The 21246-nt window shown below is 38.6% G+C and overlaps 1 protein-coding gene across 1 annotated transcript in view; it reads left to right on the top strand.

Annotated features, from left to right (window-relative positions):
- Positions 1-21246, top strand: part of CFAP47 (cilia and flagella associated protein 47) — a 484475-nt gene that overhangs the window by 261712 nt on the left and 201517 nt on the right. Inside the window, exons 43-44 of the mRNA XM_034649559.1 lie at positions 14263-14374; positions 15133-15359. Coding sequence (XP_034505450.1) covers positions 14263-14374; positions 15133-15359 — 339 coding nt within the window. The remainder of the gene's footprint in view (positions 1-14262; positions 14375-15132; positions 15360-21246) is intronic.

Below are 21246 nucleotides of genomic sequence, written 5' to 3' on the forward strand. Positions count from 1 at the left end.
CATCAGGCTCCTCTGCTGGGAGCCTGCTTCTTCCTCTCCCACTCCCCCTGCTTGTGTTCCCTCTCTCGCTGGCTGTCTCTCTCTGTCAAATAAATAAAATCTTAAAAATAAATAAATAAATAAAATCTTTCAACAAAAATAAATAAAGCCAGCAAAGGAAAGAGAGAGGGAGGGAAAGGAAGGATGGAAGAACAGAGGGAGGGAGAGAGGCAGAGAGACAGAGAGAGAAAGAGAAGACAGGCTTTAGAGGAAAAGTTTTATGGCATTATCCCTCTCTAGAAAGAAACTGCCATGTGTTGACCTGAGGAGGGAATTTATAATACCCAGAAGATAGCCCCAAATACTTCAGTTCTCTATCAATTATGTGCTGTATTAAATGCATGCACAATGAAATAATGGTAGTTGGAAAGGAATATTGTATTGACCTGGTGTCTATAAGATCATTCACACATGAAAAATAATATAGCCCATTAAATATATAAAGAATAGTTTAACTTTACTTAAAAATTGCCATTTAGGAGAGAAAAAATGCTGTTTTATAGTAATGCTAAATCTTGTTTTTTATTTTCCCTAAAAGAGCCCAGGATTTAACTGAATTCCTCTATATGAGAATTTGTGAAAAACAGTAACTATAGTGTGACTAGTAGTTTAATCAAATACTTCACAGTTCCTTTTTTATGTTAATTTATAATATAGCCTTAGAAAATGCTAGGGTTAATTCTCAATAGCAGAGTAAGGAGGCTGATTTTATTATTTGAATTCAACTATTGGAATATTAATATTTACTTTCGTAAATTTTGTCAAAATTAATCAAAATATAATTATACGTAACTTGGAATCTCAGCTTATTAAAACATGTCTTTTGATTACATATATTTTATTAAGAAAAATAATAATCATGAAATTATATTGCTATCAACTGAGAAATAATGCCCTTAAAGTATTGCATTGAATTACAATTACTTATATGGCCAAAGACATCTATTAATTTACACATTTAATTTATTGCTAATTATATTGAAAAACACAATTACATGCTTAAATAAATAATCAAACATCCAAGTCCACCTAGTTAGCTCCTGTTCTTATTAAATGTGTGATAACTGCTTTGCCATTAAGAACCACCTGTTGAAAACTGTAAAGTAATTAGGCCTCAATTTGATAGCTTTCCATGTGTAAAACAGAAACATTTCTACTAACACTGCTATCAAGGAAAGACCATTTGTTTCATTTTGGCTGTTCCATTTGAACTTTCAAGTAAAAAAAAAAAAAAAAAAAGAGATGACTTACGTAATAGCTGTTTGAAAATACGAACAGTTCACAAAACTTCCATCAATGTTGATAGAAAGTCTTAGCTTAGGGGAAAACCTACAAAATCCCTAAAAATTCATGTTGTCAAATGCCAGAAGTCCAAATCCTTTTTGCTCATGTGCAGATGGGGCAGATTGAATGGGGGAACCTGGAGCAGAAACATGACCCCGCAGTCCCTGGCAGGAGGGCTTGACAGACTCCCACACAAACTCTGCAACATACAAAGCGAGGTATTGACACAACCCCAAGGGCTCTAGCTTTACCAAGCCTGTGTGATCATCTGCTCTGTGTAGTCCTGGGCTCCCAAATTAAAAACCACTCATCGCTTCTGGGATATTCCATGCAAGAGAGGAAAGGACATCAAGCAGGGATCCTTGACTTGGGGCCTGCATTAAGACTGGGTTCCATCCAGTTGCAACCATTTGCTGTGGCCTAACCAGCCTTCTTTTACCAACCCATGAGCATTTTAATGGAAACAAACTAGACTTCTTTGTCTTGAAGTCCTTCATTGTACTTTCCTGTGTACAGAACTTAGAACAAATAGAAACCAAAGTCCAGGTATTGTTGACTTGAGGAAGCCAGGATGAGAGTCAGCACCCTGAGCAACTTACGGGAATTAGCCCAGTCCCACACTGGGGCCCTATACACCAAGGAGAGTTTCAGCCTTGCTAAGTCAAATAAATATTTGGCAGAACAAGGGTGCCCACTCCCAAGTAGAAGAGGCGGCAAGCCTTCTGATTGATTTGTGGTCTCCAACAATTTAGTCTACGGCTAGATCTTACCGGTTGTTAAATACATTGTGTCTCAGTCTGTCCATCTCCCTTACGTTTGCATGATAAGTGTGACCACTCATTTGACTTTTTGCCCTGTCCCTCATTTCGTTCTGCCTCAGCCTTTTGTGTCTTTCTGTCTCTGCTGATGCAGGGATTTTGCTGGCAGTCTCTATTATGTATATTTTTGGATATTCCATAATCAAAGTGCAACTATTTTCCCATCATAGTTCACATATAGACTTTAATAATCCTTGTTTAATTTTATTGAACGTGAAGGTTAAAAAATTAAATTATGCTGTGCTAAAATCCTTACATAATTTTACATTTAGGCGAAGCAGTTTCAGTTTTATGAAAGTTATTTTTTTAATAATAAATTTTTATTATGTTATGTTAGTCACCATACAGTATATCCTTAGTTTTTGATGTAATGTTGCATGATTCATTATTCGTATAACACCCAGTGCACCATGCAATATGTGTCCTCCTTAATACCCATCACTGGCCTATCCCAGTCCCCCACCCTCCTCCCCTCTGTAGCCCTCAGTGTGTTTCCCAGAGTCCATAGTTTCTCATGGTTCATTCCCCCTTCTGTTTACCCCCCCTTCATTTTTCCCTTCCTTCTCCTACCGATCTTCCTGCTATTTCTTATGTTCCATAAATGAGTGAGACAATGTGATAATTGTCTTTATCTGCTGACTTATTTCACTTAGCATAATCTCCTCCAGTCCCGTCCATGTTGCTGCAAATGTTGGGTAATCGTTCTTTGTGATGGCTAAGTAATATTCCATTGTATATATGGACCACATCTTCTTAATCAGTCCAAGTTTTGAAGGGCATCTCAGCTCCTTCCACAATTTAGCTGTTGTGGACAATGCTGCTGTGAACATTGGGGTGCATACACCCCTTCTCTTCACTATGTCTGTATCTTTGGGGTAAATACCCAGTAGTGCAATGGCTGGATCATAGGGTAGCTCAATTTTTAACTTTTTATGGGACAGTTTTCCAAAGTGGCTGTACCAACTTGCATTCCCACCAACAGTGTAAGAGGGATCCCCTTTTTCCACATCCTCTCCAACATTTGTTGCTTCCTGCCTTGTCAATTTTTGCCATTCTAACTGGCGTAAGGTGGTATCTCAATGTGGTTTTTATTTGAATTTCCCTGATTGCTAATGATTTTGAACATTTTTTCATGTGTCTGTTAGCCATTTGTATGTCTTCATTGGAAAGTGTTTGTTCATATCTTCTGCCCATTTTTTGATTTGATTATTTGTTTCCCGTGTATTGAGTTTGAGGAGTTCTTTGTAGATCTTGGATACTGGTCTTTTATCTGTAGTGTCATTTGCAAATATCTTCTCCCATTCCGTGGGCTGCCTTTTAGTTTTTTTGACTGTTTCCTTGGCTCTGCAGAAGCTTTTAATCTTGATGAAGTCCCACAAGTTCATTTTATCTTTTGTTTCTCTTGCCTTTGGAGATGTGTCATGAAAAAAGTTGCTGTGGCCGATGTCGTAGAGGTTGCTGCCTATATTCTCCTCTAGGATTTTGATGGATTCCTGTCTCACCTCGAGGTCTTTCATCCATTTGGAGTTTATCTTTGTGTATGGTGTGAGAGAGTGGTCAGATTTCATTCTTTTGCATGTAGCTGTCCAATTTTCCCAGCACCATTTATTGAAGAGACTGTCTTTTTTCCACTGGATGTTTTCTCCTGCTTTATCAAAGATTAGTTCCCCAAAGAGCCGAGGGTCCATTTCTGGGTTTTCTGTTATGTTCCATTGGTCTATGTGTCTGTTTTTGCGCCAGTACCATGCTGTCTTTGTGATCACAGCTTTGTAGTACAGCTTGAAATCCGGCAACGTGATGCCCCGAGCTTTGTTTTTCCTTTTCAACAATTCCTTGGCAATTCGGGGCCTTTTCTGGTTCTACACAAATTTAAGGGCTGTTTGTTCCAGTTCATTTAAAAAATGTCTTTGGTATTTTGATTGGGATGGCATTGAAATTGTAGATTGCTCTGGGTAGCATAGACATTTTAACTATGTTTATTCTTCTTCCAATCCATGAGCATGGCATATTTTCCCATGTTTTTGTGTCTTCTTCAATGTCTTTCGAGAGTGATTTGTAGTTTCTAGAATATACATCCTTTACCTCTCTGGTTACGTTAATTCTGAGATAACGTATGATTTTTGGTGCTATTATAAATGGGATGGATTCCCTAATTTCTCTTTCTTTAGTCTCATTGTTCCTGTATAGAAATGCAACTGATTTCTGAGCATTGATTTTGTATCCCGCCACATTACTGAATTGCTCTATAAGTTCTAGTAGTTTGGGGGTGGAGTCATTTGGGTTTTCCATATAGAGTATCATGTCATCTGCGAAGAGAGACAGTTTGACTTCTTCTCTGCCAATTTGGATACCTTTTATCCCTTTTCGTTGTCTGATTGCTGTTGCAAGGACTTCTAGTACTATGTTGAATAATACTGGCAAGAGTGGGCATCCTTGTCGTGTTCGTGATCTTAAGGGAAAGGCTTTCAGCTTTTCCCCATTGGGAATGATATTCGCTGTAGGCTTTTCATAGATGGTTTTTATGAGATTGAGGAATGTACCCTCTATCCCTACACTCTGAAGGGTTTTAATCAGAAAAGGATGCTGTTTTTTGTCAAATGCTTTTTTGCTTCTAATTGAGAGGATCATATGATTATTGATTTTTTTCTTGTTGATATAATCTATCACACTGATAGATTTGCGAATGTTGAACCACCCTTGCATCCCAGGGTTGAATCCCACTTGGTCATGATGGATAATCCTTTTAAATTTTTTAAATTGATTTTTAATTTCCTGGTTTACCCAATCATTCTTGAGCAGTATGGTTCTTAGTTTCCAAGTGTTTGAGTTTCTTCCAAAATTTTCCTTGTGATTGAGTTCCAGTTCCAAAGCATTGTGGTCTGAGAATATGCAGGGAATAATCTCAGTCTTTTGGTATCTGTTGAGACCTATTTTGTGACCCAGTATATGGTCTATTCTCGGAGAAAGTTCCATGTGCCTTGGAAAAGAATGAGTATTCTGTTCTTCTGGGGTGTAGTGTTCTGTATGTACCTATGAGGTCCATCTGGTCCAGCATGTGATTCAAAGCTCTTGTTTCTTTGTTGATTTTCTGCTTAGGTGATCTGTCTGTTGCTGAGAGCGGAGTGTTGAGGTCCCCTACTAGGTCCCCTACTATTAACGTATTTTTATCTAAATGTCTCTTTATTCTGGTGAAGAGTTGGCTTGTGTATCTTGCTACGGCATATATATTTATAATTGTCATATCCACTTGTTGGATACATCCTTTAAGAATAATATAGTGCCCTTCTGTATGTCTAACTATAGTCTTTAGTTTAAAATCCAATCTGTCTGATATGAGAATTGCTACCCCAGCTTTCTTTTGGGGTCCGTTGGCATGAAAGATGGTATTCCATCCCTTTACTTTCAGTCTGAATGTATCTTTAGGTTCAAAATGAGTCTCTTGTAGACAGCAAATGGATGGGTCATGTCTTTTTATCTAATCTGCAACCCTGTGGCGCTTTATGGGAGCATTTAAGCCATTTACATTGAGACTGATTATTGAGAGATATGATTTTAATGATGTTATGTTTCCTGTGAATTCTTTGTTTCTATAGATTGTAAATTTCTGTTCTGTATCACTCTTGGGGCCTTTTTACTTTCATAGAACCTCCCTTAATATCTCATGTAGGGCTGGTTTGGTGGTTACGAATTCCTTCAGTTTCTGCCGATCCTGGAAGGTCCTTAAATCTCCATCAATTGTGAATGACAGCCTTGCTGGATAAAGGATCCTTGGCTGCATGTTCTCTTCAGCTAGCGCTTTGAAAATACTTTGCCAACCCTTCCTAGTCTGCCAGGTCTCTGTAGACAGGCCTGACATTATTCTGATATTCTTCCCTCTGTACCTAAGGATTTTCTTCCCCCTGGCCGCTTTCAAGACCGTATCCTTGGATCTAATATTTGCAAATTGCACTATGACGTGACATGGTGTAAGTCTGTTCTCATTGATCATGGGAAGGGTCCTTTCTGCCTCTTGGACCGGAATGCTTGTTTCCTTTGCCAGATTAGGGAAGTTCTCAGCTACAATTTGTTCAAATATCTCTTCTTGACCTCTCTCTTTCTCCATCCCCTCGGGGATGCGGATGATTCTGACATTCTAACGTTTCATTGAGTCAGTAATTTCCTGTAATCTACGTTCTTGAGATTGGATTTTTTTGAGCCATGTTTCCATTTTTACTTTATCTTCTACTATCCCATCTTCCATTTCAGTAATTCGTTCTTCTGCCTCATTTACCCTGGCCTTCAGAGCGTCTAATTTAGACTGCGTTTGATTCATAGCATTTTTAATTTCTGCCAGATTCGCTCTCATGTCCACCCTTAGATTTTCTATATTCTCGTTACTATATTCGTTAATATTTTTTTTGACCCTACACATCATCATGACCGTTGTTACTCTGAACTCCATTTCTGACAATTTGGTTATATCCATATCCATCAGTTCTGTGGCAGATGCCACAAACTCATTATCTTTTCTTTGCTGGGGGGGATTTCTCCTCCTCGTCATTCTGCTGAGGAGAGGTTGCGGGGTTGCCAGGAGCCCAAATTATTGACCAGGACCCAGGCAGTGTGCACTTGTTTTATAGGGACCTTAGGGATGTGGGCTTCTTGATTTTTCAGCCTGCTGCGCTGATACTCAGGCAACCCTGTTTGGGTAGAGTTGCCCTGTCCCCTGAGAGGGGGGATAGGGATGGTCACAACGCAAACCGGTATTTCTGGGCTTTTGTTCTCTGGCGGCTTTCCCTGGCGGTTTGCTGTGCCTCTTCTGAGAGTCAGAGCAGCCGTGGCCGAATCCTAGCCTCTGTCTCAGAACAGAAAGATTGCAGTCCGCTCTCCACTGAGCTCTCCTGGCCTCTTTAACTGTTTCCGTCGGTGCCGCTAAACCCTGCAGCGTCCCGGGATGTGCACCCCACAGCCAGTGTCCCAGTCCTCACTTCCAGGGCGTGCACGTCTTTGTCCTTCGTGCTTCTAACACTGCCAGCCGCCCCCAGTTCCCACGAGCTCCCGAGCTCCCGGTTTCAGTCTAGTTTGAGTGTGCGCTCCAGAGCTCCGGTTTTCAGTCTGGTCGCGTGTATTCCCAGGCTCACGGGTCAGTCCACTTTCTCGCGGGTGCCCATCCGCGAATCCGGCCCGCTCCCCAGTGCAGGTGGCTACTGCTTCCTGTTGCCCTAGCGCAGAGGCTCCCTCCCCCTTCTGTTTATCTTCCGATATCTGTGCGCGGATTCACGGCTCCCCTCTTTGTACCTCAATACTCAGCACTGGAGATGTTTGTAGAGATCCAGATGTATCTTCCTGCGTCTCAGGCTGATTCCGTGGATTTTCAGGATGGTCTGGTACCTATCCAGCTCAACTCAGGGGACCAGCTGAAAAAGGGGTCCCCTACTCCTCCGCCATCTTTTCCCCCTTCCTCTTCTTTCTATTTCTCTATGAAAGTTATTTTTATAACTGTAGGGACTGAGTATCGTTCGAGGGTGGTTTCTTTTATTTTCCCTGATTTTTAATGCCAAGCTACATTTCATTCACCCTCTGATTTTTCATTCCGTTTGTTACACTGCATATTTTGTTGTTGCTGTTGTTTTGGTAAGTACACTACTTCCCGTAACCCTGAGTTGTTCCCTGGGAAAGAGAGAGAAGATGAAACTCCATCTGCCCCATAAACACTTTGAAACATTTATTAACCTTAAGATGCCAGCTGATAATATGGGAGCAGGTTAATTGAACTTTAGATGAATGTGGTAGATGTTCACAACAGTACACATAGTTTGAGCCCCCTCTATGCTGCAGGGCTTTCTCCCCCTTCACCCACACTATCATCCTGCCATAAGCACTGCAGCCTTTTTCAAGAATAAATATGAGAGGAAAATCTGTTAAAGAGCATTTTTTGTGCAATGGTAGTTATTTATTCTTGGGGGGGGGTCTCCTCTGCGTTTCTTATCAATGAGCCTAACAGTTAGTCTGTAAAGATTCCACATTCCTCTGGGATACCAGTATTTTAGCTCCAGGGGATACCCTTTCAAATGACCTATAGAATACAAGGGAACAGTAATTCCTTTTTTCCCAAATCCATGTCAATTTTATGAACCCTTTCTTTAATTGAGATATGACTGACAGATAACATTGTATACATTTTTACGTACCATGTCGGTTTGATACATTTATGTATTGCAATGTGTTTAATCCAGTAGTGTTAGCTAACACCTTTGTCACATCACACAATTATCACTTGTTTGTTGTGTTGAGAATAATTAAGATCTAGTCCTTTAGCAACTTCAAGGTTTATAACATAGTATTGTTAACTATAATCACTAAGCTGTGCATTTGATGTCCACAACTGATGTATCTGCTAGTGGCAAGTCTGGAACTCTCTCATTCTTGAAGGAAACTGTAGAATACAGAGAAGACTCTTACAAGTTTTTTAATTTAACACATTCAAGCTGTATTCTCAATAATTTCATTTTATTATTGTATTCACTTCTCCCAGCGCAGTTTGATTCACCAACAGTATAAAGCCAGTTCTGTAGGCACATAGTGTGTGAACGCAGAGGAAGGGCATGAAGTCTCTAGTAAGGAGATTCACATCCCGTGGAGAAGGCACACTTGCATAAGGCTGGCCCGGTTCACACAGAAAGTTGTACTGGTTTGAAGTTGGTGCTCCCTACAAGTGGATGAAGAAAGCTTACTGAATGTATGGTACATCCATAACAATTACCAAAATGCATTCCTGCCTTCAGTGGATGCCAGATTGTGCTGGGACAACCGTGCCCTCCACAAGATGCCCCCCCAAGACATAATCTTTCCTTGTGTACACGGTATCCTGAAACATGTCCACTAATTCTGTAACACAGTCAGCCAGATTGTGACCGAGTCTAGAATTCAGGGAAGAATGCATTTCTGTATGATAGCAGAGGCAGGGATAATTGACTCATAAGGGAGTTTGGTTAAGAGGGTGAGTGGAAATTTGCCAGTAAAACAGAGTTTGGGCAGGGGAGAAGTGTGCCCAAGGAGAAGATTCTGAGAACATGAGGCAAGCAGCTGAGCATGAAATTTCACTGACGGTTGAATTGCCAATTCTGAGAGAAGTTAGTTGGAAGTAACAGAAAATTGATTGGATGGATAAGGCAGACTGATAATGAGGAAATGAGGAGGGCAGTGAAATTTTTAGTTGAATAGCTCTATTATATTAGGATAATTATTGTTATTGAAAGCAGGAAGATATTGAGGATAGGCATGACCTGATTTCATCTTTGTTATAGAAAGTGTCTCTGGAGTGAAAGCAGGGAATAGATTAAGAGTTGGAGAAAGAGACTGGAGAGCAAGAGACTGGCCCAGAGACTTGCAATCTATTCCACTACTCCACACACCTCCCTTCTCTACTGCCTTCTGCTTTTTGCATACCAGTAGTAAAGACAGAGAGAAGGATGTGAGAAGCAGTGGTGAAAGAAGAAGAGATGATGTTGGCTTTGGGTGAAGGAGCAAGGGGTCAAAAGAGAACCGCAGAGTTGAATGTTGATATAAAGATCAATCTTAATGACAGTTTGCATGATGTTCACACTGTGGCAAATTTTCATTTACGTGCAGAGCACATCGATGGCAAAAAAATGAATAGAAACTGTTCTGAGAAATACAGTGATAAAGACAAAGAGAGATTGTCAGTATCATTGCCACACTAACTTCTAGATTCCAGGCCACACTTTCTGTTATCTGATGTGATGTTTTCCTAAAATATGCTGTTTATTTTTATTAAGTGATTAATATTTTATGGCATTTAAATATATGTTGCTTTCTCAAAATATCTGTGGAATAATTTCTCAGGCATGCAATTAAGATTGTGTTAGGGGCACCTGGCTGGCTCAGTCAGGTAAGCATCTGACTCTTGATTTCAGCTCAGGTCATGATCTAAGGGTCCTGGGATCAAGCCCTAACATCCAGCTTCCTGCTCAACGGGTGTCTGCTTTAGGATTTTCTCTCTCTCTCTCTCTGCCCCTCCCCCAGCTTGCTCTCTCTCCCTAAAATAAATAATCTTTAAAAAAGAGACTGTTAAGAAAGTTGGACTTTTTAGTGCAAGCATACAAATCTCTTTATACATTTTCTTTTCACCCTTACTGAGTCTCCTAGAACACTCATTCTATGAAAGATTATATTTTAAAAGAACAGCGATTATTCTTACTGGTCATTTTCACATTATAATTATGGCAATGCCAAATAGCCACCTGCAGTGATTAATGATCTCTCTCTAGTGTATGGAATTTAACATTTTAGAATTTTAGCTTAGCTCTCACATGCCTATTTAGCCATCAAAATAAAATAATATTGTTCAGCCAGTTCAAACAAATAAATTACAAAACATAGCAAAATCTACGCCCAAGATTAGAGAGTAAGTAGAATTTTAAGACCTATGAAACAACATGGGGATTTTCTAAAATGCTTTTTTTTTTTTTTTTTTTTAAGATTAAATGGTTGTTTGTGTCTGGAGGGCATCCATGATATGTCCAAGGTTACCCAGCTCATTAGTAGCAGAACTGGGATTAAAACTTTTCTGCCGATTCATTGTTTGTGTTCCTCATTTCTGGGTCATTAACAGCTGGTCTTAAAAATTTGTGTGCAACTGTGTTGAGGACTACATTTAACTAGATACACAGGAAGAACAGAATATCTTTTGTGTGGGTTTCTTGCAATGGACAATGGGCTATGGGCTTTGGCATCTTCCTGGAAAATACAATAAAAATCCAAGGAAGCATCCTGACTGTAAAATATGAAATTAAGCACATAAAGGAAATTTAATAGACTATTAGAATAGCTCATATTGGCAAGTATCTGTTATGTGTTGGATAATTTCATTTCTTTTGTCATGGGCTCCAGACTTGTAATGCAAGGGACTTCTCTGCTTTAAGGGGGCTCTTTACTACATTTGTATTCCTTTCCTGGTCTGATTTTATTGCAAGAAAAGTAGAGGGAAATGATTAGATGATACCACAGTTGATTTTCCTGAACAATTTTCTGACATAGGCATTTTTTCAACTTTATTAAGTTTCTTTTTAATAAAAAACAACTTAGACAACATAATTGGGAAATGATAATATATCATCTGTGTAAGATGTGGAATTAAATGGAATTGAATGGAGTTTTCGTTACTGATATTTTAGTTGGCTATCCATGGTTAGGAGGCTTTTTATAATATATATTTAAGGGAAATATTCTGGCAAATAGCAGTCTGCTCCCTTTGTATCAACTTCCATGAGTTGGTACTCATTTTCATTGAGAAGACAAGCTATAGATCAGGCACAGATTTAAGAAAACCTGTACGTTGGTAACTCTATACTCACTGAGTCTAATTTCTTCAGAATATTATATTTTGGGTAAAATTACTTTTTTTAGATAAAAATTAAAATGAGAAAAAAGTAAAATAAAAGTAAAGCTTAATATATTGTTTTCTCTGGTCTCTGTTGAGCCTTTGTACTTCAGTTATCGTTGAAAAGTTCATGTCATTAGTATTGATCACTTAGTTGTATTTGTAGTAAAGCATGCACACACAGAAAACCCATTTCCGATGGCTACCTTGGATTCATGTTTGCAGAGTACCAGTTTGCTTAGGAAAAATTACTATATGGAAGTTTTCTATAATGTACCGTTTATTACCAGAGTGCATGGAATTAAATGCTGAACAACTTAAAACATTGGAAGTTTTCCATATTCCTTTTTTCAGTATAAACTGAAGGTAATTGTGAGTCATAGTTAATGAAATTCTATGGAACATTGTTATATGAGAGTAGATGACAGTTAATTTTATTGTAAACAAATCTCAATCAGGGAGGGATAGTGAAGCTATGAATACATTGACCTCACGATCAGAAATTGTTTTTTCTTATATTGTTTCAAGATTAAGTTTCAGTTTTTGCTATTTCATGTGTTATCTAGGATATCTATTATATCTCAGAATTGTATTTTTATTATGCAACCAGTTTCCTTTTATATTGTTTATGTGTTCTGCCTCTGGAGTAGTCTCTCAATCATATACTTAATAGTGTTTTAAGATGGTGGGACAGTTCAAACTAGTTATAATCCCAGTTTGGAAGCTAAGTTTGTTTTCTTTCGCTTTCCTAGTAGTTAGTTGCATGCCTGTCACAAGGTCATTCTGGCAGAAGATTCTTCAGTGTATGGCTTAGCCCTAAATTTGCCAGTGCTCATTTTCATTGATTCTCCCAAGTCTTGGCCCTACTCCAGATTTCTTGAGTCAGACCTGCATTTTCATAGTATCTTCAGGTGATTTATATGTCATGAATGTTAGGGAAGCCCTGCTCTCAAAAGGCGGTCTCTCTCCATTTAGATGGATCTCTTATGTGCCTGGTAAGTGCCAGGCAAAGGGTCAGGTTCCTGCTATGTGTTATCTCATTTAGTCCTCGCCACATCTTTACTATCATTCTACTTCCTAGGATATAAGCATTTTTTTAAAGACTTTAATATGGAAAATATAAAATATAATTCTAGAAATAAAACTGCAATATATCCCCCCGTACCCTTCTCCCAGCTTCAACAATGCATGGCCGAACTTATTTCATCATTATAATGAAATCCCAATCATCACATAATTTTATCCACAAATAATTTAGTAAGCATCTCTACAACAAAAAGACTTTGACTTTTTGACATAATCATGAGACTGTTATTACTCAAAATATTGTAAATTTTTTTTCTTAGCATCAACCAGGCATTGTTCATATTCCCCTCATTGTCTCATTTGTTTGTACATTTTTTTCTGTCATTTCTGTTTAAGTGTCTTTGTTTGAATTGTTGGAGAGGAAAAATAATTTTTCCTCTACCCTTCTGATTTATTAGCTGAGACTCCTATAATAAAAGACAGATTAGCAAGAAAAAAAACACATTTATTAACATGTATACTTCCTATATACATGAGAGGTACCCAAGAAAAAATGAGTAACTCCCAAAGTGGTTTAGAATTCAGGCGCAAATACCATCTTAATAGTGAAAAGGGAGAAAGGGACGTTGGCCACTTAGAGGAGAGTAAATGATTTTCAGGAAAGATGAATGGGCTCTTAGAAGAATAGATGGGAGACATGATACTTTGTGACAGAGTTTGTTAGTGTACAGTGTCATCTTCTAGTTTCTTCTCATAAAAGTCAATCCTTGGTTGATGAAATCCTCAGGGAGGGAATTTATGATACTTGAGTTTCTTTTGGAGGGTCTGTCTTTGGGCAGATAAGGCAAGTTCAAAGAAAGCCTCTCCTTGCATTTGCTGTCTTTCAAGTGCCCATAACTCAAAATTATCAGTATACCAACACAACAAATTCTGGAGTGACATTTTCTGCTTCCCTTCAGAATCAAGATCTAAATATTTATCCATTGGGATCTTACAGTCTTTTGAGACTCCCTCTCCCCTTCCTTTTCATTTAATCTCTAGATTTCTAAAATGAACTTTTTTTTTTTTTATCATCCCATTTTACAGAGGCCAAAACTGAAAGTCAGAGATTTACTAAACTTGCCTAAGGCTTAGTAGCTAGTAAATGGCAGGACCAGAATTGAAACCAGGCGACCTCTGTTAATCTTTCCCCATGTATGTTGCTGCCCTTGCATTGATCCCACTTTAATTTTCACTCTCTCTGTTTGGTCTTTTGTATTTCTTGCCTAATTACTTATTCTAAAAGATCTGCAGACCCTCATATTCTCATTTTGAAAATCTGCACTTTAAAATATAGACACTTGGGGACTCAGGCATCATGCAAAAGTGTTGTCACTCCTCTACAACAATAAATTACAGAATGAAGGAAAAAAAATCTTTTATTCTTTCTTGATTGTTTATGTGACTTAAGTTAACAGTCTACCAAGGGTATTTACAGCTACAAAGATCAACTGCTGTCAGTGCCATCCTGGGGCCATTTTAATCCACCTCCGTGCTCTGGTTGCATACAGAGTTTCCCTCACACTGTGGGAGGGTTATATTTCAGCTTTACTTTTCGCTCCTCATTTAGGGCTTACAATTGCTTATCAATGCACAATGCATGGATGTTGTTATAGTGTACAGATTTTTCTCTGAGCTTTTGGAATTTAATATTATTCTGTGGTTTTGTTTTAGATTGGAGAATTAATTTACGTTGTGGAAGGAAAGGGTATGATCCCCTTGCCTTCCTCCTTTTTCCCAAAGGATTCTTCAGCTCCACTTGACAACGGCACTTCTCCAGAGGAAGGTAGAGTATATGTTTGTTTTATTTCATTTAAAATGTTAAAGGATGGGATTGTTCCTCCTATAGCCATCCGAGCATACTCATGGCACATTTTTCCAATAAAAACTTGGAAGGCTTTTGGAAACCTCCCTTTTAATTTTATATGTCAGCATCCATGGAATACAACACCAGTTTAACAATTACGAAAATGTCCGTGGTGATTTTTTTAAATCCTTATTTTTCATTCTTCAGATAAATATTGAAATTTGGCATTCATAATATTTACTCAGCAGATTTTCAGTTTCCCAAATAATTTGGAAATGGCTATAGTCTCAAATTCTATATATTGTAATATATTTCCTGAACTTGTACCCTGAAGTTGTACCCTACATTCTGAAGTGAAAGGTTGCTGGTAAAATAAAATGACAGTTCTTACCAGTCCCTGACAGATGGATTTACGTTTATTTCTACTTCCCTTACCTTCTAATCCCTGATAGCACAATGATCACTTAGTGTTATTACATGTTGCTCCTTCTACGAATGAACCCTTTGAGTTCTTTTGAGCATTTTTCTTAGAGAATACCAGCAAAATACCTTTAATTCCTGAAGACTTACTCTTGAATTACTGAACTGGGGCTATTAGAAATGAGTTACCCGTGTTACTCTGGTTAATAAAGGCCACAACTGCAGTTTTGTAATTCAAACCTTCCAAGTCCATTCTGGGTAACATTGTCAAGGGCATAAATGATCATGGCAGTCATGAATGTTTTTACTTCCCCTAGTGTTTAGTAAGGAAAATCCAGTTCTCTATTTGAAATGTGAGCTCCATCAAACCTTGGATGTGGACCTGAAGTTGCCGCTGACTAATGAGGCCAAGGAAAAGGCTTTGGCTTTTGCGGCACAGCAGCAGATGTCAGATATAGAGTATGAGCGACAGTTGATCACAGGCACTCTGGAGAGCAGTAGTGTTCGCGTGGCCATCGCGCTCTTGGGGCTGACCAAGATTGAGGTGAGAATGCAAGACTTATGTGATGCCCTGAAATTAGTCTCTTTTTCAAATTCTACAGAGTTGTCACTTAATTGAAACCTTTTTACATGGAAAAAATGACGAATGCTGATTTTCCTCAGGAAGACAGCTCAGTAGCATGAATTTTTGCTTTTGACCTCATTAAATAATAAGTCTGAAACAAAGTGTTCTACTAATGTTAGCATGTCTGCTACTTTTTGTAGTGTAACTAAGTCCGTGGTAACTTAGCAGGCTCATACATTTAGGCATTACGGTGTAGCCGCTGAATTCATGGTTGCCTCCACTCCTGACGACACATTAGAATGCCCTAGACAACTTAAAATTATCGGCAGTACCCGGGCCCCTTTCTAGAATAAGTAAAGACAAATCTCGGGGGGGGGGTGGCGGGGGGAGAACATGTTCTAAAAGTTGTCCAGGATATTCTGTGCATCCAACGAGGCTCATCCCCGGGGGTCAGACTACCAGGATGAGCACCCAGACTCTGATACTGTCTGCCTGTGTGACTGTGCTCTGGTTACTTCAAAATCATCAATCTTCGGCTTTTTATTTTTAATCTGAAGATACTGCTCATTGATGGAAACTAAGTGAAAGAATTATGCAAAATGCATACCGCTTTACCTGGTCTATAAAAAAGTGCTGTCTGTCTGTGCGGCATTCTTGTTCTTGGTATTACCATGGACTCTATCATGATATCTTGCACTCTATTGTATAAATGAAGTAAGGTACAGTCTAACCTCAGAGAGCCACCAAAATGATTCTTCTAAAATGTAAACCTGGTCACGTTGCTCCCCTGCACAGATTCCTCTGTTGGCTTTCCAGCTCATTCAAAATAAAACCCAACATCCTTAGGATGGTCCTCATGACCCTTCCCGCAGTCCCATCTCTTCCCTGGGCTCACCTTCTCCACTGGTGCCCGTTCATTCATGTCACTGCCTCAGCACAGGCCTCCTTGCTCATCTAAAAATCCCAAGGCATGCTCCCCATGCCCTGTGCTCTTCTGTGGTTAATTTTCCCTAAATATTAGACGCTACTTCCCTCAATTACTTCAGGCCTGCTACAATGCTACCAATGAGGTGATGCTTATATTTTTTTGTATTTTTTTTAAATCTTATATACTTTTTAAAAAGCGTTGCTTACCTCTACCAGGCACTTTCCAAATCCTAAATTTTCTTCAACTTTATCTACAGATAGTATTTATCACCTGAGAGTAATATGTTTGTTTACTCATTGTCTGTCTCCAGCATGGGAATTTGTAAGAAGATATTTGTTTAGTTAACTCTCAAATCACCAGTGCCTAGAAAAGTGTACTATGCCAAAGGTAGTCACTAAGTCTTTGATCAGTGTAGGAACAAATGGTAAATGTTTTCATCCTTGTTTGAGATTTACCTTCATATATTACCTTACATATATTACAACAAATACTTAGCACTGTAGGGATGATTTCTTTTTTTGTTAGAATGCTAGAATCAGTACAGTCTAAGCATGGATCCCTGACATTTAATGATGATATTTTATGGATGACCTGGACTTTTAAGTTCTGATTAGTTCAAAAATATCAAGGCCTGAGGCTCTGATGCCCTCTGGACTGACCCATCTATACTATACATTCCAGAAGCTGATGGTTCTCTTTAGCTCATACCAATATGCTTACTTCTGTGACAGAGTAATCAACTTGGGAAGGTTTTTGTTCAACTTTCAGTATAGTATTACAATAGAAATATTTGATATTTGGCCTTTTTAAACTTTAACCCTATCATAGTGCACTCACCCTGTCTCTCTTTCCTTTTAAATATATTTTCTTCAGGGGCGCCTGGGTAGCTCAGTTGGATAAACGTCCGACTCTTGATTTCTGCTCAGGTTATGATCTCAGGGTCATGGGATCAAGCCCCCTGTCAGGCTCCATGCTCAATGGGGAATCTGCTTGAGATTCTCTCTCTCCCCTTCCCTTTGCCCTTCCCCCCACTCTTCCCCCCGCTCTCTCTCTCTCAAATAAATAATCTTTTTAAAAAATTAAAAATTAATTTTCTTCATTCTTGCCTCTTATCAAAACATTTTATTTAAAGGAGAAATGCTGGAGGGAAATAGATTTTGTCAGTGGATCCTCTTTCTGTTATTTATGCATGTATACAGTTTCTATTTTTTTCCCGTCTTCTTTTAACTGTCCCCAGAACCCCGCACACTCTGTGTTTATTATTGTATTTACCAAATTATGTTTTGTATAACGTTAATTTTTATATTTTCCTGTTCCTCTAGGATTGTGAATGCCTAGAAATTAAAAATATTTGTTATGTGTTTTTTAGCACTTATTGTCTTGTGTGTGACAGGTGCTCTGTCACTGTTTAATTGAATTGAACATGTGCCTGAACAAACAAATAATACCTTAAATCTGAGGTCTTCATGTCTATCCAGCTTGCCTCACTGTCTCATTTTTCACAGTCACAGTCGTCTTGTTTACTTATCCTTGTTTACCTCCCACATTTGCTGGATGGGTATCTGTATGTGTTTACTTCTCGATTGGCTGGTGGAAATAACAGGAACAAAAACAATCATCATCATCATCATAATTTATGAAAAAACCTTGGCTTCTTTAAAATTAAAATGGAAATGTTTTAAATAGTCTCTAAATTTGGAAATAAGTTTTTTTTACCTGAAGATTACTATTTTCTTTGAATTCTGTGAATATCACACATTTTTCAGTTTCAGCAAAAACTTTCCAAATGCACAAAGTAACTTTAGAAGGGTTGAATGTGCCAGTTTAGGAAAACCAGCTGCAGCAAATCGGAACTCACAGATGCATCTTACTGTGCTCATATATATCTAATCATACAGGGTTCTTTTCAAGTGCAATTATCAGTGCACTCTTGAAATACAATAATGCTGATAATTTTTGCAGCAGAATAGTAAACAAGATTAATTTTAAAAGTACTCTCTCCTTGTATAGTATTTTTTTTAAAGATTTTATTTATTTATTTGACAGAGATAGAAACAGCCAGCGAGAGAGAGAACACAAGCAGGGCGAGTGGGAGAGGAAGAAGCAGGCTCATAGCGGAGGAACCTGATGTGGGGCTCGATCCCATAATGCCGGGATCACGCCCTGAACCGAAGGCAGACGCTTAACTGCTGTGCCACCCAGGCGCCCCATCCTTGTATAGTATTTTACACCGTTTTTCCCACATGCTTTTATGTGCACTTTTCCAAATTATTTCAATGACCCCACGGAGAAATGTAGAGAAGGTAGAATTACACTTGTAATACAAAAAATGAAATGACTGAGGCATAAGACTTATGTTGGCCTTAACGACAGGGTAGCAATTACAGCGTAGATCATGGTAGAGACATCATTGTGTTTTAAAGCTGAGAAAAGAAATCAAAGACACTCAGAGACGCATAGTCCAACCTCTTACACTCACAAACCTGCAAACCAAGACCCCAAACTAGTAAGATGGTAGCCTAAGGTCACATGACTGATTTGTGACAGAATAAAGATGGACCCAGGTTTTTACCCCCCCTCGTTCATTACTCTTTTCCTTCTCCTGCATAGTCTCCAGATCATATGTTCACTTCTTAGTCTACTACCATGAAATTGTATAATGGAGTCAATGGAAGTCTGGAATGCTCAGTTATAGCGTAAAATAACTACGTAACAAAATCTTAAAGTCATCCTTGAAATAAATCTGTTTAGAACTAAATCTAATTGAATAAATGTAATCACTTTTCTACCAAATAAAAGTGACACATCTGACTTTTTTTTTTTTGGTACACAACTTTGTGGAATTTGAATTTTTGAAATATTTATCGAGTAATAGCAATATGATGTATCTATTTGATACTGTGAGAGACAGGATCTTTTGTCAGGAACATGAGTTTCTGACGCTTCACCACTTAGCACTCATTTATTGAATTCATATTCTTTTGACCATTAATAAATCAACTCTAACAATATACTCAGTGATGCTGGAAAGATTCAGAACTTACAGGGTAGTTTCCTTCTGTTTTCTATTAACTTTTTCAAGTTTATGTTTTTAAAGCCATGCTATATACTCTGGGATAAATTGTAGGAAAAATCATTGAAATTTCGAAATTAAATATGTTTAAAAAAGAAAGCCTAGGGGCACCTGGGTGGCACAGCGGTTAAGCGTCTGCCTTCGGCTCAGGGCGTCATCCCGGCGTTATGGGATCGAGCCCCACATCAGGCTCTTCCGCTATGAGCCTGCTTCTTCCTCTCCCACTCCCCCTGCTTGTGTTCCCTCTCTCGCTGGCTGTCTCTATCTCTGTCGAATAAATAAATAAAATCTTAAAAAAAAAAAAAAAAGAAAGCCTAAAAGATCTTTGTGAGGATTCCAAAGGGTAAAGAAAATGGTTTTTGTATTTGTATAATTTAAGTGCACTCTAAATCATGAAGTAATCCTATTGATACTGTCGAAGATAAACAAAGCTGGATATTAGTTACAGCCATAAGGATAGAATTTATTCAGTAACTGTCAAAATAGGGAGAAGGATCCAGCATGTACTAAACTGAAATTTGTATGGATAGAACTGGGAGGTTTTTTGTTTTGTTTTTTTTTAGATTTTATTTATTTATTTCACAGAGAGAGAGAGACAGCCAGAGAGAGAGGGAACACAAGCAGGGGGAGTGGGAGAGGAAGAGGCAGGCTCCCAGTGGAGGAGCCTGATGTGGGGCTCCATCCCATAATGCCAGGACCACGCCCTGAGCCGAAGGCAGACACTTAATGACTGAGCCACCCACCCAGGTGCCCCGGAACTGGGAGTTTTAAAAGGAGGATGAGAAAGTAAGAAGGGATAATGAGCTGTGAACCTAATAAAAATGAGCAGAATCAGGGAAGTAGACAGTTTAAAGTGGGAGGGGGTTGGTCAGTGTGATCTGGATTTGTTAATTGATGCTTATCTGCAGGAGAAATAAACTTCTGGGATCTTTATGACTGGAGGTAGTGATGCAAGTTAGAACAAGGTACCTACCTGGCTGGAATCTTCATCTCCTTGAATGTTTGCATTCTGAGGTCCTTGAGAAGACAGTTCTGGGTGGCAGAAAACTTACACTTTAAAAAGGAGAGAGAAAGAGGGGGAGGGTGAAGTGGTTGGGGGTGGAAGAAAAAGGGAGGGTGAGGAAGGATTTATAATAGCAAGCTTTCTAAAGTAACTGCTCTAATAAGAGGGGGTTTAGGGGCCTATCTGCCTATCACTGGATTTTGGCTGGAATAAACAGTTTGGCAGCATTGAGCTCTCTTAGGAAGGTACTTTAAGGGTAACTGGAATCATCCTAGGGATATGGCCTTGAGCTGTTAGAAACTTAGTCAACGCTTGTTCAGGTCTCTTTGTGTGTGGCAGGGGAGGGGGTAGACAAAATCAATTGTGCTGAAAATCTACAGTTGTTGTTATAGGCCAAGGTTGAGGCCTATTTGGGAAGAGGGGTTGGAATAGCCTGACTGGAGTTTGGCCAAGAAGAGAGTCTATGTCAATATATCATGACTTAATGACTTGAAGATACAGAAGGCAGATGATATACATTTAGGTTGAAGAGCTGGTTGCTGATGTGAATAGATAATTCGTAGTGAACACAAAAATGAACCAAACACAAGCAATGATAAATGTAAATGAACTAATTTAGATTTTTTAATTTACATTAAGTACCAAAATAAAGTAGTTGAAAAATGTTACTTTGTGAAAAAAAAATCCTTGTGGATTTTGTAGATAACAAACCCAGTGAATGAGGAAATTGCTAATGGCACCAACATTTATTCTTGTTGAGTAATGATACCATGACCACAATCAAGATGATGATGATGACAATGATGATACTAATAGCCAGCATTTATTAAATACTCAAAATATGCTCCAAGGACCTGGATTT

The sequence above is a fragment of the Ailuropoda melanoleuca genome, chromosome X (genome assembly GCF_002007445.2).
Source record: "Ailuropoda melanoleuca isolate Jingjing chromosome X, ASM200744v2, whole genome shotgun sequence".
NCBI lineage: Eukaryota > Metazoa > Chordata > Mammalia > Carnivora > Ursidae > Ailuropoda > Ailuropoda melanoleuca.